Source organism: Camelina sativa, chromosome 16 (assembly GCF_030686135.1).
Source record: "Camelina sativa cultivar CO46 ecotype springtype chromosome 16, ASM3068613v1".
Taxonomy (NCBI): Eukaryota; Viridiplantae; Streptophyta; class Magnoliopsida; order Brassicales; family Brassicaceae; genus Camelina; species Camelina sativa.
The window spans coordinates 26,263,916-26,286,927 of record NC_141895.1 but is presented as its reverse complement, the minus strand read 5'-3'; the positions used below and the strand labels follow the sequence as shown (position 1 = coordinate 26,286,927).

Genomic DNA, 23,012 nt, shown 5'->3' with positions numbered 1-23,012 from the left:
TTACATATCACTATTTGTGTGTTAATGTCCAACTCATAAAACAATATCATTTGATGAGGTATATTCTTAGATCTTTTTCTGATTTTTTCGATTCACGCATGTTATTCATCACATTAATAATGTCCCTGTTGGTAGCCTTGCTAAATGTGTTCGAGTAAGAGGTGGTCTTTTCTCCTATGTAAGCTCTCAGGTTCCGGAGTAGTTGTCACATGAGGCCGGCCTTTCCCAACAAAATTCCCATCGATATATTGTAAATAGATAATATGATCATTGATTCTTTGTTTTTTTTTTTATTCTTTTTCTTTTAATGCATAAATTTGAGACATCTTATTTAAAATTAAAAGCACAGATAGTACATTCCCATTATTATTTAATGGCAAAGGCCTATTTGCTTCTATTACTTTGGAATTCTTTTGGTTTCTGAAATGCACTTAAATTGGAGTTCGTACAGGACTAAAGTTTTTAATTCATTCCTTGCTTGGGTTCTTGTACCATCTTCTACTCATTCTTCTTTTTCTTTTTCCTTTTTCTTCCTTTACAATATCGGAAAAAATTGTTTTTTTATGTCAACAACTAAAGGATATAAAGTTCCATGCCTGCTCTGTTTTGTCATCGTGGCTATTTACTTTTGTTTGTCATTTTAAACTGCTCGTGTTTGTTTTTTGGTAGTCATCGACTAAAATCTCTTGTAGCATACTAGCATCTACATTTCTTGCTCCCCTGGCTACTGTGTTGCATTTGTTGCTTCTTTATAGTTGACATCAGTTATTAGTAAGCTCTATCTAACTCTTGGCACTGTTGGTTTTCTACATTTGTGAAAGTAGTACTCATATATGTTTTTGGACTGTTTTTATAAATGTTATGAGTACTTTAATACTCATTTAAGTATGAATATTGATTTATCTTGATTCTTGCATATCTCTGTTATAGCTTTGTAGGGTTTGGTTTAGGGTTTAAGGTTTAAGCTATCAGAATTTGTTTTTAAAAGCTAGACGAACTTATTGGTTGGAGGTGACTTTAGGGATGGCAGAGAGGAGAAGTAGCAACATAGAAGAAGTTGTTATCAATGTTTCAGAGAAAGAGGATGCATCAGCATCTTCTTCTTCCAAGGTAGCTGCTACAACAGATTCAGATACAAGGACTAGGAAACCAAAGCCGTTAAGCATTTCTGCCAATGAAGGTCTAGCTCCAAGGAGATCTCTTTCGAGGTCAAGTTACTCCAAGCCTAATTCAAGGTTTGGGAAACAAGAGTCTTTTCAATTCGATAAGACTATACTAGAGGAAAATGGTGGAACCCCTAGGGACCATTCATTCTCAAGGACTTTCAGCAAGAATAATAGTGTGGACGCAGCAGAACTGAGTAAAGTTGATGAGGAGGAAGTCGATGAAAACGATGAAATCTACGAAAAGGTTATGCTATACCGAGTGAAGCGTGGTGGAATGAAACCTCTGGCTCTTCTTGAATTGGCAGTGTTCGTGGCCATATTATGCACTTTGGTTGTTAGCTTAACCGTTAATAAGGTGAACAAGCATTGCATTTTGGGTTTACAAGTCTGGAAATGGTGTGTATTTGTGATGGTGACGCTGAGCGGCATGTTCGTGACAAATTGGTTAATGCATTTAGCGGTGTTCATTATAGAAAGGAACTACCTCTTACGGAAGAAAGTGTTGTACTTTGTGCATGGTTTGAAGAAGAACGTTCAAGTCTTCATTTGGTTCAGCCTGATTCTGGTTGCTTGGGTTATTTTGTTTGAAGAAGACCATAAACACTCTCGTAAGACCAAGAAGTTTCTCGACCTTATTAATTGGACTATTGTTTCCCTTCTCATTGGATCAATTCTTTTCTTGTTGAAGACGTTAGCCTTGAAAGTGCTTGCTTCAAAGTTCAACGTCAGAAACTTCTTTGAGAGAATTCAAGAGTCAATCTTTCACCAGTACGTTCTCCAGAGCCTCTCGGGACCTCCACTTATAGAAGAGGCAGAGAGAGTTGGGCGCGAGCCAAGCACGGGCCACCTTAGCTTCACGAGCACCGAGGATGGAACGGTGAGAGAGAAGAAAGTGCTTGATATGGGGAAGGTTCACAGGATGAAACAAGAGAAGGTCTCTGCTTTGACAATGCGAGTTTTGATTGAAGCCGTGGGATCTTCGGGTCTCTCAACGATATCTAACACTTTAGATGAGTGTAACAATAAGAGAAAGAAAACTGATAAAGAAATAACTAATGAGATGGAGGCTGTGGTTGCTGCTTATGATATTTTCAACAATGTTGCTCGGCCGAACCACAAGTGAGTACTCATCACAAAAACTACTCTTGCTTTATTCTAGTTTGCATCTTAATCATATATACAAACATGATGTTGGTTCTTTTCAGTTACATAGAGGAAGATGACATGTTGAGGTTCATGATAAAGGAAGAGGTAGAGCTTGTTCTTCCTTTGATTGAAGGCGCCGAGGCCGGAAAAATCACACGCAAAGCTTTTACAGAATGGGTGGTAAGCATTTGTGTCCATGCCTTATTTTTTTGGAGAAGATAAATGTGTAAGCAGTTGTTGACCATTTTTTTTTGGACAGATTAAAGTTTACACTAGTCGGAAAGCTCTAGGACATTCATTGGACGACACAAAAACAGCGGTTAAGCAGGTTGACAAACTTATAATTGGAATCTTGACCGTTGCCACCTTCATCATTTGGTTGATACTTCTTGATATAGCAACAACGAAGTTTTTGGTGGTCTTCTCCACACAATTCGTGGGTCTTGCTTTCATGATTGGAAGTACTTGCAAGAATATCTTTGAATCCTTTGTGTTTGTGTTTGTGATGCACCCTTACGATGTTGGTGACCGTTGCGTTGTTGACGGTGTTATGGTAAGTAACTTTGACGTTTTCCTTGCTCACTATTAACTACTCATTTAAAACAATTAAACAAAACATCCATTGCTTTTCTTTTTGTAAAGTTGCTGGTTGAAGAAATACATCTTTTAACAACCGTGTTCCTCAAGATTGACAATGAGAAAGTGTTCTATCCAAATGCGGTTTTAATATCGAAACCAATAAGTAATTTCTACAGAAGTCCAGATATGGGAGACTATGTAGAGTTATCCATCGCATTCTCAACACCAGCCGCGAAAATCGCCACTCTCAAGGAAAAAATCACAGAGTAAGTATCAGGCAAAACAAAAACCCTCTAGTGATCACTCACTCACTCACTGTGTCTTCATTTTTTTCTTGGTCAGATACTTGGTACAGAACCCACATTATTGGTATCCAGAAGCCATGTTGATGGTGAGAGCGATTGAGAATGTGAACAAACTGAAAATGAATCTGCTCTTCCAGCACACGATGAACTTCCAGAAGTTTGCAGTGAAGAGTCTCAGGAGAACCGAGCTGATCATCGCGGTCAAGCAAATACTCGAGGCTCTTGAGATCGATTACTCCCTCCTTCCTCAAGATGTTCATCTCACCGGGCACAAGTGATAGTTTCTTTCTTCCTTTTTGCATTTGATTTCACTACTACTTGTATTACCTTCATTTGCTTCGGTTTAATAATCTATCTTCTAAGTACAGCAACCTTTTACCTAGTTACTAATAAATGTTAATGCTATCTACAACACATTTGTTGTCCATTTTTTTGCTTTTCAACATCTTGATTTTGTTCTTCCCAAATCCATAACTAGTACTGTGGCTAATTCAAAAAAATCGACTCAAACAAAGCAATTGAGCTCTCGTAAATGATAAATGCAAACGAGGAGGAATCAAAACATGTATATATGTGTACTTAATAATAATAACATACAGCACAAGAATCTGCCGCTGTTGTTCTTATTCCTTGTTTAGTTGAAGTAATACCAGACCCCCCCCCCCCCCCCCCCCCCCCCCAAGTTCTAATAATGTAATGTATTCATGAAGAACCTAACCCTTCCTAGAGGATTCTTCAGAACACCAACAATATAGTGACCCAATCTAGTGTCTACCAAACTTATCTTGAATGTGGTGGCCAAGCCCAGTCATGCCTCAGATTCAGGTAAATTCAACTCTTGAGCAAAATCTTTAGTCATCTTCAAGAAACCTTCCATGTGAAGTTGCTTCCATTCCTTTCCATAAACATAAATACATATACCAATTCAAACAAGCCATGATCCAGCACATAAAAAGACATAATCTGTTTGAACAAGTAAAGATATATAAGCTTCACCTCGAAATCCCAAGTACCGTAGAGGTCAGGATCATCTTTATTAGCCCATATGTAAGTTTGTGTCTGCAGTTTCTCAGAACTATCCTGTAGATTGAAAAGAAGATAAACACAAAAACACTTCAACATCTCTACATTGAAATCTATAGAAATGGAATGAAGAATGATCACACTCACAGTTAACAAAACTTGAACGTTCTGTCTTTCATACTCAGTATCCTCAAACTCATCTAAAACATAAAGTTCATGATCTGTGATTCCAAATAACACCTACACAGTACACACACACACAAAAAAAAAATCAAAATATTCCCAAATCTCTTAGATTTTGAAATCCCTAAGAGTCATGAATCTGATTCGGATACTGACCCTGCCAGAGACTGTATCGGCTTTAGCTGGTAGAATCGCCGGATAAACACGTCCTTTGATGCTGAATCTATGGCTGCAAAAATCTCAAAATCAATTTCAACAACTTGAATCGATCAGAGAGAAAGAGAAGGCATCGTACAAATCAGGGAGGATCGCGGAGGATGTTTGAGGGATACGGTTGAGGAGGAGACGAACAACGTCGTCGGCCATGAGACTACCGTAGACGAAGACACTGTGCATTGCCACTGTAGTAGTCCCACTCATCTTCTTCCTCCTCTCTTCAATTGTGCGATCCCTTTCGATATGAATCGTCTTGAGCAAATTCGCATTTCAAAAAAAAAAAAAAAAAAAAACTTTTAGATTGCAAAAAATATTCGACTCTGCTGGGGATCGAACCCAGAATCTCTGGTTTCGTAGACCAGCGCCTTATCCATTGGGCCACAGAGTCTTTCATGTCTACTATGGAATTATTAAACTCTAATTCTTAATAGATCAATGGTTCAGACAACAAAATTAATAGATTCTTCCCAACGAACCGGCCCGGTGTGATTGGTTTTGGGACTAATCTATTTGCATAGAATCACTGGATCCGTTATTTTAAATAACAACCATAAAAGTTCATCAACTACGAAACACCTTAACCTCGTAAAGTTCATACTAACTCTTTCTTTTTGTATTTGTTGAAACACTCCAGGTTAGATCACAAATTCACAATATAAATATTTTCAGGAGACTCTGCATTCTATTTTGTGTTGTCTATTTAAATCATATGATTTAAGGTAAAAAAAAAGAAAGAACATCATTTACTCTCAAAACGATGTCAATCAACTCGTACCTATACAATCTCATACACATTAAATTATTAAATCCTTTCTTTCTCCATAAAGGGTTTTTCATTTCTTGTTTTCTTGACTCTTTTATTTTCAAAAAGATGTTTGTGCGTATACATAAGAATATTTCTTATAGTAGATGACTTTGGCCAAGAGCTCCCAACGTCTCTCTTCAATTTCTAACTGTCTCTTCTTTTCTTGTCTTAGTAAGGAAATGTATTGATCATAGTTAACAGTTAACACAATGAGAACTTTACTAGACAATTTCACCTACTATTTAACCATTCTAATTTCAGTAAGTAGAGAGTCGAAGTCAATATTTTTTTACTCGTTTCAAAACATCGATTTTTCTTCTTTTTATTTATAGATAAGTTATTTTAAAATATTGGATATATCTTCAAGATTACTTCTGAGAAAAATAAATTGTTTTCCACTAAAAAATCTGTACACAACATCGGTAATTAACAATGGTCGAAATTTTCAGTTAATAGGAAAAGAGAAGTCTAAGAGGTCAAAGGAAAGAAAGGCGTAGAAGAAGGAGAAACGTTCATAGAGAGAGAGAGAGAAACAAAACACAATGTATTTTTATAGAAACTACTCTTCTTTCTCTTCATCCTCTTATTTCGCTTCCTAAAAATATTACAAAATGAAAAATAGAGAAACCATCTTTAAACCTCGAACACACATCTCTCTATCTTTCGAGTTCCTCCTCTCATGTTTCTTTATTGGGCTGAATCTTGAATCCTGAAGGAGAGAGAGAGAGAGAGCGAGAGAGAGATCACAAAGATGTGGTTGGCAAAGAACAATAACGTGGTAGTCAAGGAAGGAGGATCGAATGGGGTTGTAGCTGTTGCAATAGACAAAGACAAAAGTAGCCAACACGCTCTTAAATGGGCGGTTGATCATTTGCTGCAACGAGGCCAATCTGTAATTCTTGTCCATGTCAAGCTCCGACCTTCTCCATTGACAAATATCCCTTCTCTTCATGCTTCCTCTGCAAGTAAGCAAACTATATCTTCTTCTTCTTCATCGTTTTCTATCTTTTCTATGTTCGAAAAACATTTCTCGGTTGTTGATCGTTTGTTTTTTTGTCTCAGAGCTGAGCCAAGAATCTTCATTAGTGTGCAGAGATCCAGAAGGCATTTCCAAAGAGTTGTTCCTTCCTTTCCGTTGCTTCTGCACGCGCAAAGATGTGAGTTTATTGGTTTAGATTCATCGTTTGTTTCTCTTTGCTTGCATCCTTATGGTGTTGTGCAATGAAAATTGTCCTAGATTCAATGCCAAGATGTGTTGCTTGAGGAGACAGATGTAGCCAAAGCATTGGTAGAATATGCAAACCAAGCCGCCATTGAGGTTTTAGTAGTTGGTTCATCAAACAAAGGTGGCTTTCTTAGGTAGAAAAATATAACCTCTTCCTTAGCTTTTTTTCATCTCTAGCTGAATCTTGATTTCTCCATTGATGATGGTGAATAACTTAAATTTTACAGGTTCAATAAGCCTACAGATATTCCAGGCACCATAATAAAAAGTGCACCTGATTTTTGCACGGTTTATGTGATATCCAAAGGAAAGATTCAAACAATGAGATCAGCTTCTCGTTCTGCACCTATAAGTGCTCCTTTACGAAATCCAGTTCAACCACCTAGCTTAAAGCCACCTCAACCTATGCCTTCTACTTCCACTAACAATATGCGAGGTTGTTGAAACACACACAAAATTCTATATCTTCTTCTTCCACTTCTTTCATTTGTTGATTTCACCTTAAACTTGTTTTTTTTTCCAATCTTCCTCTTATGCAGCTGAGAGACGGTCTTTCGAGTCTCAACAACGCATGTCTATTGAAGATCAACAACAACGTAGGTCCACAGAGGATCATCAACGTAGATCCATGGAGGATTATCATCAACGTAGGTCCATGGAGGATCAATCAGAGTCCTTCAAGTCTCCTTTTACAAGAAGAGGCAATGGGAGATCATACGGAGATCTATCAGTTCCAGAATCAGACATATCATTTGTTAGTTCTGGAAGACCAAGCATTGACCGTATCTTCCCTTCTCTGTATGACAATAATGATCCAAACCGAACTCCTCCTAGGTTGTCTAATTTCTCAGACATGGACTATGGTTCTAACTTTGATCAGTCTTCCAACTACGGAAGGAGATCAATGGATATGAACTCACCTACTGATATGTCATCAGGCTCGTTCGAGAGCGAAAGATTTTCATCCGCCTCTCAAACTATAGTAAGACCAATATATAATCATCTTCCCCATGTTCGGTCTAAAACTAGAGGTACTGACAATTCCATAATGCAGGATGACGTAGAAGCTGAGATGAGGAGGCTTAAACTGGAGTTAAAGCAGACAATGGAAATGTACAGTACTGCTTGCAAAGAAGCACTCACAGCAAAACATAAGGTATATATATATAGTTTATGCCAAGATAAGTTTTATGGTTATCTGAAAATGTTTTGGGGGAATGCAGGCCACTGAGCTTCAGCGTTGGAAGTTAGAAGAAGAGAGGAAACTAGAAGAGGCAAGACATGCAGAGGAAGCAGCGTTGGCCATTGCAGAGAAAGAGAAAGCAAAGTCGAAAGCAGCTATGGAGGCAGCTGAAGCAGCTCAAAGGATTGCTGAATTAGAGTCAAAGAAGAGAGTTAATGCGGAAATGAAAGCTCTCAAGGAGTCTGAAGAGAAAACAAAGGCCCTTACCGCTTTAGCAAACTCGGATGTCAGGTATAGGAAGTATTCCATTGAAGAGATTGAGAGCGCAACAGAGTTTTTTGCTGAGAAATACAAGATTGGAGAAGGTGGTTATGGACCTGTCTACAAATGTTATCTTGATCACACACCAGTTGCTGTTAAAGTTCTTCGTCCTGATGCAGCTCAAGGAAGATCACAGTTTCAACAAGAGGTGAGGAGTACTTCTTGTAATAAAACATATACATCACTTTCTCCTTATTCCTTCTTTTTTCTTTCTCATTCGATCAAATTTGAAACACAGGTTGAGGTGTTGAGCTGCATTAGGCATCCTAACATGGTTCTACTTCTCGGAGCTTGCCCTGAATGCGGATGTTTAGTATATGAGTTCATGGCAAACGGGAGCTTAGAAGACCGTCTTTTCAGATTAGGAAACAGCCCTCCTCTTTCATGGCAGATGAGGTATAGAATTGCTGCAGAGATCGGAATTGGACTGTTGTTCTTGCACCAGGCTAAACCAGAGCCTTTAGTTCACCGTGATCTCAAACCAGGAAACATCTTACTGGACCGTAACTTTGTCTGTAAAATAGCTGATGTTGGTTTAGCTAGATTAGTCCCTCCATCAGTTGCAGACACGGTAACGCAATACCGCATGACTTCAACTGCTGGCACGTTCTGTTACATCGACCCAGAGTACCAACAAACAGGAATGTTGGGTGTAAAATCTGATATTTACTCGCTCGGCATTATGTTTCTACAGTTGATAACAGCAAAACCACCAATGGGTCTAACTCATTATGTTGAGAGAGCACTCGAGAAAGGAACGTTGGCTGATTTACTTGATCCAGCTGTACCTGATTGGCCAATGGAAGACACTGCAAAGTTTGCTAAGTTAGCTCTTAAATGTTCTGAGCTAAGGAGAAAAGACAGACCTGATCTTGCTAAAGTTATATTGCCTGAGCTAAACAGATTAAGAACACTTGCTGATGAATCAACACATTCTGTACTAGTCGGAAATAGCTCCGGACCATCTCCAACCGGTAGCCAAAGTTCTTTGAAATTGGTGAGAACCAATTAATAACTAAAACCAGAACCTGAATCTATTCCTATACTTAGCTTATGATTTATTCTTCACAACACATTTGCAGGAACATGTGAGTGGTGCTTCTATCTCTGTGCCTCAGTAAGTTTTCAAATTGATCTACACACAAGGAGAGACAATTATAGGATTCATATATGAATTATGTAGACAACAACCTTGAATCCTCAACTTGCATGCTTGTAGTATAAGAAGATGCAAAATAGTGTTTTTTTCTTGTGAATAGAGTGTTAAGATTGTACAAATCTCTTGCTTGTAATGTAATTTAATAACTAGTTCAGTATGGAAGAACTGCAAATTTTAACCTTCCCTGTATTTAGTCTTTTATTATACGTTACTAAGCTTAAGAACTCATGTTAAAAGATAATGGATGTATGGCAACAAACTTGACAAATACCATAATAAACTTACGCATAACCATCATTTCACTAAAGCAAAGTGTAGTGATTTTAGAATTGTGTGTAATGTGTCATAAGTGTATTTTAGTGATGTGTCCAAAGCCTCGGCTTAGCACTAGTACTGATACCGTAACATTCGAGAAACCCGAAAGAAACCAAATTACCCACTAAGTACGAGGACGTTTGATAGATTTAAACTAGTTTACTTGTTTCTTTATTTGTTTTGCATGTTCTTTGTATGACGACTAGTCAATTTGTATAAATCAGCAAAATCATTGCATAATGTAGTGATCTTTGTAAAAGAATCATAACCCCCCCCCCCCCCCCCCCCCCCCCCCCCCCCCAAAGATAATATAGTAGCTAGAAATTCATTTGAAAATGACGAAGAGAGCCGCAAAAGAGAATCTAAGTGTCTTAATGACAAACATGTAAGAAGAAATAAACGCTACTAAGTTTCAACTAGAACAAAAAAGTTACTCCTAACGACGGTGTCCCATATCAAGGATACAATATCCCACATTGAAAATTAAGTAAGATCTTAAATGCTATATATATAATATGAGTCTCTCCTTTCATTGTCAATTGGTTTAATGTTGAAAACGCACAATCTAATATGATATTAGAGTCTAATGATATTAAAAATGATAAGAAACAAAGCGAAATAAAGAAAATACTTAATGCAAAAAATCGTAAAGTAAAATACTTCACACATGTTGTTTTCTATCAAAAATCAAGTAACTTTAAGAAATCAGATCAATCTTTGACATGTATGATAAATTTGGAGCATTTACGTCATAACTTCGGGAAGAAAAGAAACATAAAGAGGATCAAGTGAAGTTAATGCAAGAAAAATCACAAAGTAAAAATTTTCACAATTGCTATTTCCAATTAACAGAAAATTAACTTAAAAAAAATAGATGAATCTCTAACATGTATTGCAGATATGAAACATTTTTGTTTTAACTGCTAAGAGAAAAAATACAAATGGAATTGAAGAAAATACCTAATTCAAGAGAAACATGAGTAAAATTCTTCACACATGTTGTTTCCTATGAACGAACATTTGATTTTAAGAGAACAGATCAATATGTGACATGTATGCCGACTTTGGAACCTTTGCGTTTTAATTACAAGGAGAAAGAGACAAATAGAAATCACGAGAATAAGTAATGCAAGGAAAACCGAAAAGCGAAGTTCTTCACACATGTTATTTTTTACGCACAATCATTTAATTTTAAAAGAACAAATTAATCTGTAACGTTTACGATAATTTTGGAGCATTTACGACAAATCTGGATCATTTACGATAGATTTGAAGCATTTGTTTCTTAGCTTTTGGCAGAAAAGAGACAAAAAGAGATCAAATGACTTAACACACGAAAAAACCGAAAGATTGATTTTTTTCACACACATTATTTCCTATTGGCAAACAACCGACTTTAACGGAATATCAATCTCTCACATGAAGCAAATTCTGATCTCTTTGTACGTCGTCGCTCATAAAAAAAGTTAAAAGAAAAAATATCCAAACATACAATAAAAACATTATAAACTAAGAATGTTGAGATTATAAGATTTTATTAATTTATAAAATATGAATTTGAAATCAGAAAACTTTGTCGTAAATGTTGTTTCCTATGAACGAACATTTGATTTTAAGAGAACGGATCAATCTCTGACAATGTACGCTGACTTTGGAGCATTTGCGTTTTAATTACGAGGAGAAAGAGACAAATAGAGATAACGAGAATATGTAATGCAAGGAAAACCGGAAAGCGAAGTTCACACGTGTTATCTTTTACGCACAATCATTTAACTTTAAAAGAAAAAATTAATCTGTAACGTTTACGATAATTTTGAAGCATTTACAACAGATTTGGAGCATTTGATTCATAACTTTTGGCAGAAAAGAGACAAAAAGAGATCCAACGACTTAATGCACTAAAAAACCGTAATATTGAATTTTTTCACACACATTATTTCTTATTGGCAAACAACCGACTTTAACGGAATATCAATCACTGACATGTCCGACATATTAGAAGCAAATTCTGATCTCTTTGGACGTCGCTCATAAAAAAATTTAAAAGAAAATATTCAAACATACAATAAAAACATTATAAACTAAGAATGTTGAGATTATAAGATTTTATTAATTTATAAAATATTAATTGTAAGCACTACAATCTTTTGTTCTACCAGATGACAACAAAAAAAATATTAATTTGAAATCAGAAAACTTTGTTAATTTACAAAAAAAAAATATTTTAATTTAATTATTCTTAACATACAAATTATTTCTCCTTTCTAAAACCCACCATTCACCAAATTATTTCTCCTTTTTACTATCTTTTTAACTCAAACAAACAATAAAATTGTATAAACTAATAATGCCCATATTAATAACATTTTTATTCATCGATAAGATAATAATTTCAGAAGCATGAATTCTTTTTGTTAACAATTATAGATTAATGCTTTATTATAAAATTGAATTAAGAATTTCTAGAAGCTCATTGTATAGGAACACAGAAATCGTTTCCCTCTTTCCAAAACCGCCCATTGAGCAAATTCTGGCAAAAGAAAACCAACTTATGCGTTACAATTTCTGTATATATATATTTTTTAATAACTCAAATATGCGTTACAATTTGTTGTTTCGTGTAGTAAATATGAGAATCTTTTTTTTTCTAAATAAGAAACCAAACATCTGGATGTTTTCGAGGAAAAAGAGGGAGAAGAAAAGGAAAAACAAGAGAGGTTTCTGTTTAGGCCAAAATTATTTAGTAAGTAACGTGTTTAAAGAAGGAGGACAACCGTGAATGGCATCATTATAGGGAAACTATTTTGGGTGTTTTTAGAGTATAAATATTGTGAAAATAATGTAAAATCAGTAGTTAAGATCTTTTGTTAAAAAGTTAGTTATTGGAAAAACATGTTTAAGATCATAAGATTTAATAATATAATAATTAATTTTTACTGTACATTTGATACATGAATATTGAAATTACAGAGGAGCTAAAACTAGGAAATTTGTTTTGTATCATAAGCTGCAATTGTAACGAGAGGGTGTGTATGTTGTCTCAAGGAAGTATTTGCTTCATCATTATGTCCATGTCCTCATCTTCATAGGCACTTATCACCACTTTGACATTTCATTTCATCTCTGTGGAGAAGTCCCTGAAACATAAAAGGAAACTCTTTCAATATATGTTGTCTCTGTTTGAATCATGTATCAGCAGATGATGATATACAGAATAGATTTGGTACTTCAAAGATCTGCAGTTTTTTCAGAAACCTGCAGATTTTCCAAAGACCTACAGTTTTTTCAGAAACTCTCTACTCTCTAGCCTTGATGGTTCACAAATCTGAAAACACACACACAAAACCTTTGCAACATTAACACCATTTCAAACATCGGACATCACCTTCTAGATACAAGTTATCTCTTCTTCTAGCTTCCCTGCTTGAAATGGGACATCGCTCCCGCTTGAAATGAATAAAGCAAGATAGTCCAAAATCAACCAATTAATATCATTTAATTAAGCACAACACAAAAAGATTGGAAAAAGATTTATAAAATACTTACGGACTGAGATCGGTTGATGAACGTGGACAATACAAAATTCTTTGCCTCCACTGTTCTGTATCGACCAAACGAGATCTTCTCATCCACCAGCGTCTCTCTTAGTCCAGTTGCCATTGAATCTTTACTGTCATATATACTGACTCCAGTCCATACAAAAGAAACAAAGAGAAAAGGAAATATTTTTTGCAGTACAAAGTGATAGAGATTTGATTTAACAAGGTAGTTGATGAGACAACAAGCTATTCAACTGAGTTTGCAGTCTCTTGGATCGCCATTTGTGCTTCAAGTAGATTGGGGAATCAGCTTTAAAAACTGAAATAGCATTGTGAAACACCTATATCACTGTAAAGTCTATGACTAGGTTCCAGAAAAGAGACTTGTACCTTAGATTGGGGAATCAATTGTTTTGTGCAGTATGGTTCTCTCTCTGATGAAATTGATTCCTTGACACCAACCACTTTTATTTCATGAATCTCCTCTACGATCTGTTGAGAGTCCTCTTCACACATAATCAAGATCTCTCATCTCTATATCATATCACACAAACAATGTTTTCAAATCAAATCACCATCCATCGATGAAAAGAATCCAGATCAACGATAACCCAGAAAAAAAAAATCAATTCGCCATCGGAAGGAGACGAGTCACGATTACCTGAACCAGAGTCGCCATTGAGATCCGCCGTCGGTGGAGGTGATGAGTAACAGTTCGAACAGTCGGAGGTCACCAAAAATTAAATCATTCTCCTCCATTTGCAAATGAATTTTGGAACAAATTTCTTCTGATTTTACAAGGAGTTTGTCACGATATCGAACAAAATGAGAAATGAAAAGTTTTCTCGGTTGCAAAATATTGTTTCCAATCAGAGTAGGCCACGTCACACTAGAACTGGGCCGAAAACAGTTCTAGTTTAAGATTAGAAAACATGTTCTAAGTCCACTTTTTCTATATTTTCAGTTTTAAAAATCTTAAGAACACCCAACATGTTTTACCGATATGATGGCCTAAGAGAAGAGTACTGTAACCGTTGCCTTTTAAAGCGGGAACGCGCCGTCTCATACGACAACCTCGTAACACCGAACCGAGTTCAGTCACGTGTCTCTGTTCTAAAGCGCGTGTGATACACTCTACAGTAGTGAGAGTGATAGTGTGAGAGAGAGAATTTGCCAATAAAGGACGGATCAAAAATCCCTATATCCCTATATTAGTAAATTAGTAAAAGAGGAGTATAACTTGCATTTTGCCCGAAAATGCCCCTGTCGAAATTTGTCTTAAAACATATTAAGGTTAGAGGTGACTTTTAAACCTATTGAATCGGGTTTAAAATTAAAAATTACCCGACAATTCACAATTGGATATCCGGGTAGAAATTGATAGAAAACTACCCGTTAAGTCTACATTACATTATCTATAAGCTATCATTAAAGAGAGAAACTACAATCTATTCAATTGATTAAAAACGATATTCAAATAAAAATAATTAGACATATATCAATCTTCTAGGACTATTCCAAAATCTTACCAAACTGCGTTTTTAGTTATGTCTTTCAATCCTAATTCATACTCCGATTTATTTTGAATCCTTAACTGCACCAAGAAAATTGATCATCCTTGTGTAAAATATACTATCAAATTATACCTAATAGAGACTATGTGACGACTTCCTATAAATACTATGATACTTATCGAATCGTAAATCACCATACCTTCTTCACTTTCTCCTTTCTTCTTTCAAACCTTCTCCAATGGCTGTCGAGAACGTCCCTACCACAGATCTGCAGTCCATTAAGCCATTCAGAACAGGATGGAGAATTCATGTCAAAATCATTCATTCTTGGAAGCAAAACACTGTCTATTCCGGAGAACCTATTGAAATGGTTCTAGCGGATATTTCAGTAAGCTTACTGAACTCTTTACTATATTTTACAATTCAAATGCATTGTTATCTATTGTTAGTGTTTTGAAGTTTAATATCTTTCCCTTTGTTAAATAGGGTACCCTGATTCATGCAACTGTTAAGAAACCACAGTTTGGAAAGTTCATAATATAGACATGTAATGGGTAATGGGTAATCATTGATACTTTCACAATGACTATAAACATGTAAAATTGAGGAAATATAAAGAAAATTTATTCATAATATCTAGCAACTTACCAATCCAATTGGTAAGATAAAACGGGTCGCTAAAGCCATGGGTGAAAACTGAATCATCCAATTGATAGCACCATCATCTCCATAGACAAACCCAATTGATTTGACTAATAGGAGCTTCTCTCATTTTACGATTTTTTGTTTTCTCTTCAAGATTCGGTGGATTGAAGAAGTACTGAACTTGATTTTACCCTCTTTTCTGAAAAATTGATCGTGAGAAGATGGAGATGAAAAGATTGATCGATTCCCAATTGAAGATGAAACGATGGAGATGAAAAAATTGATCGATTCCCAATTGTTTGCCAAACATACAACTTTGCAGATAATAAGACAGCTGTTTTAAAAAAAACCTTAATAGAAAGCCCACCGAAAACCACATCATAAATATCAAAAAAAAATAAACACCGACCCAAATTTGTTGGTGGACCTATTTATAATACAGCCCAATTCAATTACTCACAAAATTGAATACATTTTACACAATCACATTTAAAAGTCATAAAGTAAAAGTAATTATATACACTATGGTGAGCACATTGGCGAATATATTTCGCATGTATACGATGCATAAAAAAAAAATATATATCTATACTATTATGTACAACTTCGTATTAATAAAGGCAAAACGTGTGAAATAATATTTCAGTAATCATGTTTTCACAACGACGTGTTAAGTAAAATATTCTTTCATTCTATTAATCTCAAGAAAGTTTTGTTTAAATTAATTCTTTCTAAAAAAAATATTGCAAATTTGACAAACATAGACAATATAATAAACCGATACTATAATATTTTCTAAATTGTTATAGTCCGTTTTAACAACAATAAAATATTCCTCCGGGTTATAGCGTGGTCGGGTCCTAGTTAAATAAACAAAAACAAAACAAAAAATGCTGAGAAAGTAAATGGGAAACGACGACTGAGGACTCTTCCTTGTTCGTCTTCTTCCTCTTTCATCGTTCGTTTTTCATGTTTCTGATTTTAAAAGCCTCTGGATTCGGTTTTGGATTCTTGGGTATAAATACCTTTGGTGGGTTGTTGTGATTTTCATAGTGACTTAGGGTTTTGTAATTTAATTCTCTCGATCGGGATGTTTCTCACTTTCTTCTCTTCTCTTTGATTCTTCTTCTTTTTTACTCATCGGGTGAGAAAAGGAAGTCTCTTTCATGTGTTCTCGTGTGTAATCAACTGTTTTATTTTGGCTTACAAGTTCTAGGTAAACCCTAATTTCTTCTTTTAGCCTACTTGATTCATCGGATCTGTGTTCTTTAGCTTTTGTTTTTCTTTCTTTCTGGGGTTTAGGGTTAAGAGGCATGATCTGTAGCTTCGTGTCTGTTAGGACTTTAAAGTTTTAATCTTTTGTTTTTCTGTTTCTGTAATGGCTATGGATTTCTGCTTATTTCTTAAGAGGAATTTAATTTTAGAATCTTTTGGTTTAAGAGTTTATAACCCTAGTTGGTGTATTACTTGCTTTCTTTGTTTTGACTAGCTTGTTTGTCTCAATTTGGGGGTTGTGCATGGTGTAATTGAGCTAAAGCTGTTGTTTATGTTTCAAAGTTTCTTGCTTTCGTTTCACAAGTCAAAGTCTTTCTTGTTCATCTTGAAGCTATTTGTATCTCTGATGACTAGTTCTGTGAAGCTATTGGTATCTCTTTGCTTTAGGGTGAGTAATTGCTTGTGTTATCTTTGGTTTAAAAGATTTTTTGTTTGTGTGTGTCCTTTGCAGTTTGGTTAAAGATTCGTAGCAAGTAAGAAACCAGAGATTGCGAAGATGCTGGAGGGAGCAAAGTTCAACGTGCTGGCTGTTGGGAATCATCAGAACAACGACAACCATTACTATGCTTTTACGCAAGAGTTTTACCAGAAACTTAACGAAGGTTCGAACATGTCCATGGAGAGTATGCAGACGAGTAACGCTGGAGGATCTGTCTCAATGTCTGTGGATAACAGTAGCGTTGGTTCCAGTGATGCTCTCATTGGCCACCCTGGCTTGAAGCCCTTGCGCCATGTCTACTCCCTCTCCGTTGGCCAAAGCGTGTTTCGCCCTGGAAGAGTTACGCATGCGTTGAATGATGACGCCTTGGCTCAAGCACTGATGGATAACAGGTATCCAACTGAAGGGCTGGCTAACTATGAAGAGTGGACGATAGATCTGAGGAGCCTCAACATGGGTCCTGCCTTTGCTCAAGGTGCTTTTGGTAAATTATACAAAGGGACATACAACGGGGAGGATGTAGCCATCAAGATACTTGAGCGGCCGGAGAACAGTCTAGAGAAGGCACAGTTCATGGAACAGCAGTTTCAGCAAGAGGTGTCTATGCTTGCTAATTTGAAGCACCCAAACATCGTGAGGTTCATTGGTGCATGTCGCAAGCCAATGGTGTGGTGTATAGTGACTGAATACGCCAAAGGAGGCTCTGTGAGGCAGTTTCTGACTAAGAGACAGAACCGAGCCGTCCCTCTTAAGTTAGCTGTTAAGCAGGCCTTGGATGTTGCTAGGGGTATGGCTTATGTTCATGGACGCAACTTCATACACAGAGATCTCAAGTCCGATAACCTTCTCATCTCAGCTGATAAGTCCATCAAGATTGCAGATTTTGGTGTTGCAAGAATCGAAGTTCAAACTGAAGGAATGACACCAGAAACCGGAACTTACAGATGGATGGCTCCGTAAGTTTCCAAAGGAATTCTTGATCTTTCTACCCTTTTCTTTTTTTATCATTCTTGCCTTCTGCATGTTAACATTATTGTAACATACGTTTCTGTTGATGCAGAGAGATGATACAGCATAGAGCCTACAATCAAAAGGTGGATGTGTATAGTTTTGGGATTGTGCTGTGGGAGTTAATCACAGGACAGCTACCGTTCCAGAACATGACAGCTGTACAGGCAGCGTTTGCGGTTGTAAACCGAGGAGTGCGTCCAACAGTTCCAAATGATTGTCTCCCGGTGCTGAGTGATATCATGACTCGATGTTGGGATGCTAATCCAGAAGTCCGACCATGTTTTGTGGAGGTTGTCAAGCTGCTTGAAGCTGCGGAAACTGAGATAATGACGACGGCAAGAAAAGCCCGTTTCAGATGTTGCATGAGCCAGCCTATGACAATCGACTAAAAAATAAACCCACCCCAAGAAAATAACAAAGAGAGAAAGAAGAAGATATAAGTAAGAAAAGTGCCTTTAGATATAAGGTTGTAAGGTTGTAAGGTTGTGTGTCTGTCCTATGTCAGTGTCAGTGTGTGCTTGTGTATCTATAAAAATCTGAATGTATTTTGTTTTCTCATCATAGGAGAAGTAAGTAACCCCCACCACCTCCATTTTAGACTTTACTGATTTTCTAGTTTTTTTCTCTTTATTTTTTTTTTCCGTGTTAATTAAGAAGAAATCAAATGTGGGAACTCTCTGTGTCCCAATAAGTGTTGGCTTTGGCTTATTAGCAGCATTTCATCAGTTCTGTTCGTTGTTAACTTTGTTCACTCAAGTCATCATCCTTCACTATGTGTTCCATGAAACGTAAATGAGCTAAAATCCGATCATAATAAGCTAAAAACCTTCTTAAAGTGGAACTGATTGTGACTTTCTCTCGTTTGCTACTGTAGGGAACTGTACAACTGCGTTATTAAGTTTTTTTTTTTTTTTTTTTTTTTTCTTCTGGTTCACGCCCTCTGTTTGTATTACCAAACTGTTGTTTTGGGTTTAACTGCCAGTAAAAATCTGTGGTGCTGAAACTACTCCAGAAGCTATCACGATGCTTGCAACCTGAAACGTTGGAAAACAGATCAGTTTGAATACTTAGGTTGTGTCAGAAAAGAATAATATGGTTGGGGATATAGAAGCATTGATTTGTACCTTGATGGGCCTTGAATAGAACATTGTGCCGCTCAGAGCTATTGCTTTGTTAACTGACTCCGTTGTAGCAAAAGTCACAAAAGCAGTACTGGAGAAGGGAAGTAAAATTTCTTGCTTAAAATAACTTTATGTGACAGTATATTGCAAACAGACAAGAGTTTATGAGGAAGAGAGGATTTTACCCCTTTGGATGCCGAGTTACTGGATCAGTTACTATTGTAACGTTTTCGACAGCTCCACACTTGCTACTAAAGAACATTGATATAGCTTCTTTCTTTGCTGCATAGTGTACCTGATTAGTTCATGGATAAATTACTTAGATGAGTTCCAGATGTTATTTTATATGTAGTGTTAGTGAGTTTCAATATTAGAATGCATTAGAGAGAATTAGATAATTTCTCGATCTTAGAATCATGGATATTAGAAAAAAGATAATGCACAAGAGAGATAAGATGGAACCCTGTAGCATTACGTTGGTAAGATGTATGATTCTTGATTCTGTGACATCTTGCTGATATTGCAACTCGCCTGCACAGGAGAATTTACCAGGTACAACGAGACAGCACGACATTCAGGGAATTAGTTAAGCTGAAGTGACTTACTCTAAGTGGAAGGCAAGAGTTAGCTGTTAATAAACGTAGAGTATCTATACCAGATTGTGGTGAGCGTTGGACTTCTTCAACTTTCTGCTTCTTCAACTGCTTTGATTGATTAATTCGGAGTTCTAGTTGTTGCAGCTTTTCTTTCACGTTCTTTATTTCCTGATGAAAGAAAGAACATGATCATTTGAGATGTAAGGAATCTGAATTAACATGAATAATAGCAATAACGTGTAACTAGATCATATGGCCCTTACTGAAAAAAGCTCTGACTTTGGGGACTGATAGGAGAGCAGGCTTGGCTTTTCAATATCCGGTTCAGCTTCTTTATTTTGGAGAACACTACTAAACTCTCCTGAATTGGCGTTGCTGATGCCATAACGCCTCTTTCTACTGAGGTTGTACGCGGTATGAGGGTCAGAAGATGTGATAGTTACACTCTTCGGTTTCTTAACTCCGTGCCTGTAATCAACTGCAGGAATTTCTCTTTGATATGTCTCGCTATACTGTTCACTATACGCTGCAGGGAATGGTGGTACATGCTGCTGAACCACTTTGTTCTCCTGTGCCTGGATGCCAAACGTAGGCAATCTAGGGGTTTCTGTGTCACGAACACGTTTAGAGCTTGCTCGGCCTAAACGATCCCAAACACTAGCACGAGGCATCGTTTCTTGGTGCGAAGATGCATCGAGGGATCTTGCAGACACAGCTCCTCCTGAGACGTTTTTATGAGTGTGAAAATGTCACTCTGTCAGGTCAAAAGATCATAACTTGTCAAGAAGCAAAATAGTACCTGAAGGAATAGATTGAGAACCAATTTCTCTTTCTGGCAAGTATGGGCGCTTCTGTAGAGTTCTACTCCTTTCATCCATGGACTTCACATATATAAAAGGATCAATTAGGAGATGGAAATTACATATAAAATTGAGAAACCAACTCAGAGCCAAAAATTAACCTTCCAACCTTTTCATATTTAGCAGTATTCCTACCACAAGGTTGTTTAATGGCAACGATGACAGACCGCAGTATCTTTCTAGAGTAACCAGATGAGTTCCAACGATCTTTCTCTTTTGGTCGTGCCCTTCTACAAGGAATATCAATGGGCTCTTCTCGTAACATCTTCATTTTTTTAACTTTTGGTGATACAGGAGCCTCAACGTCTTCAATGGGAGCAGTAAGTGATATCAGCTGTTCCTGCAAAGCCATTCACATTAAAACCGTGACCAAGAAACTGGTGCAGCATTCACACATATGAAAGAAACAGATGTCTAAGTCTCACATTCATCGAATTAGTAGCAACGGTAGCTTTCTGATCACAATCATCATACTTTCTGGAGCTTAAATCTTGTTCTATTAGAGTATCATGAGAGCCAAAGTCAACACCAGTCCTAGGTTCAGAAGCCAAATTTTCTTGTTTATCTAGAGAGAAATACTTCAGAAGAAGCTCCCACAAGCTGAAAAGAAAAACACAGAGTCGAAATCACATCCTAGTCACTAATACCTTTATGTATCAAAAGCCAACCAAAAAAGGGATGCAAAACAGCAAACCAGGCAACAAATCCCCGAGATTTCTCCCCAAGAAATGGGTCCAAATCTTCTCTTGCCTGGCTCTGACTCTTTCCATTACAAACAAGCACTGTGACATACTCCTGAAACAAGCTGATTCATCAGTTAACACGAAAATCATCACTTGATCTTCACACCAAATCAAGCATCATCAACCTGCAATTTCTGCTCCCACGGTTCAAATTTTACAATTTCTACAAGTTGAAACCAGTCCAAACAAAGTGATTACATACACATAAGGCCTATACAGATCCTTGTAACTCAGATAATCCAAAATCCTTATGCAACATAACCTCATACAAGAGCATGATTACGGAATTTACAGAATCAGGAACAACACTCTCATAGATAATTAATTAAATCGAACAATCAAAAAACATAGTCACCAGTACCAAATCCCTTGGGAAAAAAATCACAAATAACGAGACAGACGAAGAAGAGAACTGTAAGTAAACAAAGGAATTCGATAAAAACCTAAGAATCGTCTCTAGAACAGGAAGGAAAATGAAATTTAAAGAAGATGACGAACTGAGAAGACGTCGTCGCTGTAATCGTCGGAGAAGCGAGGAAGCATATTGGAGATTATGGTTTTGAGTCGAGAAGCGGACTCCGATTCTCTCGACATCGGGAATGTGAGCGCGCCTACTTCTTCATCCATCATCGTTTCACTGGACTTGTACCTCTCGGCGCCACGATTCTCGGATTTATCACTCGTCGCCGGTGAATATGTGCGGCGGATTCGTCGGGAAACAAGCGAGCGCAGCTTCTGAGAAAACGACAAAAAAATGAACACACAAGTATAGTAGTAGTAGTCTGTTATAAAAGGCCCATCAGCGTCAAGCTACTAATTCCCTCCCTCACTCACACAGTCGCACATTAATTATTTTGCAGTAGGGTTTTTTTATTTTTTAATCAGGTTTTAATTAAGTAACAAGTTAACAAAAAACAAAAATTACACTGTATAATAGAGTAAGAAATATTTGACTATCGTAAATTTTCCTTTTTGGTAACAAAAGTTTTAAATTAAAAATAAATTACTTGATTGGTTGTCAAATATATTAATTTTACCACTGAAAAAGAAAAGTAATTTTATATTCAATTTTTATACTATTGGCAAGTTCTTCATTTTTACCCATTTCGGACAAAATAAAAAGTTTACGAATTTGTGTTCTACATATGTATGTATATCAGAATATTTTTTCGAATATTTATAGTAAACTATATTAACTACTTTTTAAAAACTTTTTTTATGCATTAGATATTAAATTTTATATAATATTTAATATAGTGGTTTTTCGTAAAAATGCTTAAGGTGTTGTTTTTTCAATTGATTTCACGAATAAAGATAACTGAAAAACCAATAAATGAATTAGACTTAATTATATAAAGCATGTCACTTACCACATTGGTTCAAGGCTTCTTGGTTATCCACTTTAATATCTCTAGTTCGTGTTCGTGTGGAAGTTTCTAAGACTTTGAAGATACGCGACGTGAGCTATTTTATAAGAGAGAAGATATTCCTCATGAAAATACTTTCCATACGCGAGCCATGCTGAAGTGGTTCAACACCAAAAATCATGAACTTCAGAGTTTACATTGAGCCATTTTCCAGATAAATCCATGATATTAGGCCATTATGATGTTTCATTAATTTATACATTCAAGGCATAAACT

General features: G+C 36.4%; 5 protein-coding genes, 1 long non-coding RNA gene and 1 other non-coding gene across 14 annotated transcripts; 3 read left to right on the top strand and 4 right to left on the bottom strand.

Annotated features, from left to right (window-relative positions):
- Nucleotides 1-611: 611 nt before the first annotated feature.
- On the top strand, nucleotides 612-3,567 carry LOC104752077 (mechanosensitive ion channel protein 9-like). Its single transcript, XM_010474142.3, has 6 exons — nucleotides 612-771; nucleotides 1,022-2,285; nucleotides 2,372-2,492; nucleotides 2,572-2,865; nucleotides 2,955-3,157; nucleotides 3,234-3,567. The coding sequence occupies exons 2-6, from the start codon at nucleotides 1,024-1,026 to the stop codon at nucleotides 3,472-3,474; spliced, it is 2,121 nt and encodes a 706-aa protein (XP_010472444.2). The 5' UTR covers nucleotides 612-771; nucleotides 1,022-1,023; the 3' UTR covers nucleotides 3,475-3,567.
- A 182-nt stretch (nucleotides 3,568-3,749) lies between these two features.
- On the bottom strand, nucleotides 3,750-5,016 carry LOC104752079 (AIG2-like protein D). 2 transcript variants are annotated; one of them, XM_010474143.3, is made up of 5 exons: nucleotides 4,698-5,016; nucleotides 4,559-4,631; nucleotides 4,367-4,459; nucleotides 4,193-4,276; nucleotides 3,750-4,091 (listed from the first exon to the last, which is right to left on the bottom strand). In XM_010474143.3, exons 1-5 carry the CDS (start codon nucleotides 4,820-4,822, stop codon nucleotides 4,005-4,007), a joined length of 462 nt encoding a protein of 153 aa, XP_010472445.1. In that variant the 5' UTR covers nucleotides 4,823-5,016; the 3' UTR covers nucleotides 3,750-4,004. The 2 variants fall into 2 exon arrangements, with proteins under 2 accessions (XP_010472445.1, XP_087345870.1); XM_087489744.1 differs by having other exon boundaries at nucleotides 4,559-4,625; nucleotides 4,698-5,002.
- On the bottom strand, nucleotides 4,934-5,006 carry TRNAR-ACG (transfer RNA arginine (anticodon ACG)). Its single transcript has one exon. It is a non-coding gene; the product is annotated as a tRNA-Arg (tRNA).
- An 831-nt stretch (nucleotides 5,017-5,847) lies between the features above and the next one.
- Nucleotides 5,848-9,491, top strand: LOC104752076 (U-box domain-containing protein 52-like). Its single transcript, XM_087491419.1, has 9 exons — nucleotides 5,848-6,388; nucleotides 6,486-6,580; nucleotides 6,661-6,782; nucleotides 6,876-7,084; nucleotides 7,188-7,630; nucleotides 7,703-7,804; nucleotides 7,872-8,300; nucleotides 8,391-9,149; nucleotides 9,235-9,491. The coding sequence occupies exons 1-9, from the start codon at nucleotides 6,175-6,177 to the stop codon at nucleotides 9,271-9,273; spliced, it is 2,412 nt and encodes an 803-aa protein (XP_087347545.1). The 5' UTR covers nucleotides 5,848-6,174; the 3' UTR covers nucleotides 9,274-9,491.
- Nucleotides 9,492-12,521: 3,030 nt separating this feature from the next.
- Nucleotides 12,522-15,631, bottom strand: LOC104752075 (uncharacterized). 4 transcript variants are annotated; one of them, XR_761886.2, is made up of 7 exons: nucleotides 15,328-15,631; nucleotides 14,879-14,947; nucleotides 14,695-14,759; nucleotides 13,827-14,299; nucleotides 13,173-13,699; nucleotides 13,012-13,072; nucleotides 12,522-12,763 (listed from the first exon to the last, which is right to left on the bottom strand). It is a non-coding gene; the product is annotated as an uncharacterized LOC104752075 (long non-coding RNA). The 4 variants fall into 4 exon arrangements; XR_015583926.1 differs by lacking the exon at nucleotides 14,695-14,759 and having other exon boundaries at nucleotides 13,173-13,506; nucleotides 13,556-13,699; XR_015583925.1 differs by lacking the exon at nucleotides 14,695-14,759 and having other exon boundaries at nucleotides 13,173-13,484; nucleotides 13,556-13,699.
- Nucleotides 15,632-16,123: 492 nt separating this feature from the next.
- LOC109124575 (serine/threonine-protein kinase STY13) lies at nucleotides 16,124-18,635 on the top strand. The gene is made up of 3 exons (XM_010474140.3): nucleotides 16,124-16,540; nucleotides 17,051-17,994; nucleotides 18,099-18,635. The coding sequence occupies exons 2-3, from the start codon at nucleotides 17,096-17,098 to the stop codon at nucleotides 18,436-18,438; spliced, it is 1,239 nt and encodes a 412-aa protein (XP_010472442.2). The 5' UTR covers nucleotides 16,124-16,540; nucleotides 17,051-17,095; the 3' UTR covers nucleotides 18,439-18,635.
- A 207-nt stretch (nucleotides 18,636-18,842) lies between these two features.
- LOC104752073 (uncharacterized) lies at nucleotides 18,843-22,183 on the bottom strand. 4 transcript variants are annotated; one of them, XM_019238395.2, is made up of 11 exons: nucleotides 21,813-22,183; nucleotides 21,321-21,421; nucleotides 21,052-21,226; nucleotides 20,736-20,966; nucleotides 20,566-20,647; nucleotides 20,030-20,487; nucleotides 19,826-19,934; nucleotides 19,646-19,701; nucleotides 19,356-19,465; nucleotides 19,174-19,261; nucleotides 18,843-19,083 (listed from the first exon to the last, which is right to left on the bottom strand). In XM_019238395.2, exons 3-11 carry the CDS (start codon nucleotides 21,055-21,057, stop codon nucleotides 19,021-19,023), a joined length of 1,203 nt encoding a protein of 400 aa, XP_019093940.1. In that variant the 5' UTR covers nucleotides 21,058-21,226; nucleotides 21,321-21,421; nucleotides 21,813-22,183; the 3' UTR covers nucleotides 18,843-19,020. The 4 variants fall into 4 exon arrangements, with proteins under 4 accessions (XP_019093940.1, XP_087347544.1, XP_010472441.1 ...); XM_087491418.1 differs by having other exon boundaries at nucleotides 20,736-20,960; nucleotides 21,813-22,181; XM_010474139.3 differs by having other exon boundaries at nucleotides 21,868-22,177.
- Between the last annotated feature and the right edge of the window lie 829 nt (nucleotides 22,184-23,012).

Bases quoted from the DNA above. Each gene is read 5' to 3' on its own strand.
- LOC109124575 (XM_010474140.3), top strand. From the start codon at position 17,096: ATGCTGGAGGGAGCAAAGTTCAACGTGCTGGCTGTTGGGAATCATCAG. The intron at 17,995-18,098 runs GTAAGTTTCCAA...CTGTTGATGCAG, and splicing joins ACTTACAGATGGATGGCTCC to AGAGATGATACAGCATAGAG.
- LOC104752073 (XM_010474139.3), bottom strand. From the start codon at position 21,999: ATGATGGATGAAGAAGTAGGCGCGCTCACATTCCCGATGTCGAGAGAA. The intron at 21,227-21,320 runs GTTTGCTGTTTT...TTTTCTTTTCAG, and splicing joins TCTCGGGGATTTGTTGCCTG to CTTGTGGGAGCTTCTTCTGA. The intron at 20,648-20,735 runs GTTGGAAGGTTA...ATATATGTGAAG, and splicing joins ATACTGCTAAATATGAAAAG to TCCATGGATGAAAGGAGTAG.
- LOC104752076 (XM_087491419.1), top strand. From the start codon at position 6,175: ATGTGGTTGGCAAAGAACAATAACGTGGTAGTCAAGGAAGGAGGATCG. The intron at 6,581-6,660 runs GTGAGTTTATTG...AAATTGTCCTAG, and splicing joins GCTTCTGCACGCGCAAAGAT to ATTCAATGCCAAGATGTGTT. The intron at 6,783-6,875 runs GTAGAAAAATAT...TAAATTTTACAG, and splicing joins AACAAAGGTGGCTTTCTTAG to GTTCAATAAGCCTACAGATA.
- LOC104752077 (XM_010474142.3), top strand. From the start codon at position 1,024: ATGGCAGAGAGGAGAAGTAGCAACATAGAAGAAGTTGTTATCAATGTT. The intron at 2,493-2,571 runs GTAAGCATTTGT...TTTTTTGGACAG, and splicing joins AAGCTTTTACAGAATGGGTG to ATTAAAGTTTACACTAGTCG. The intron at 3,158-3,233 runs GTAAGTATCAGG...TTTCTTGGTCAG, and splicing joins CTCAAGGAAAAAATCACAGA to ATACTTGGTACAGAACCCAC.
- LOC104752079 (XM_010474143.3), bottom strand. From the start codon at position 4,822: ATGAGTGGGACTACTACAGTGGCAATGCACAGTGTCTTCGTCTACGGT. The intron at 4,632-4,697 runs GTACGATGCCTT...AGATTTTTGCAG, and splicing joins TCCGCGATCCTCCCTGATTT to CCATAGATTCAGCATCAAAG. The intron at 4,092-4,192 runs GTGAAGCTTATA...GTTTATGGAAAG, and splicing joins ACGGTACTTGGGATTTCGAG to GAATGGAAGCAACTTCACAT.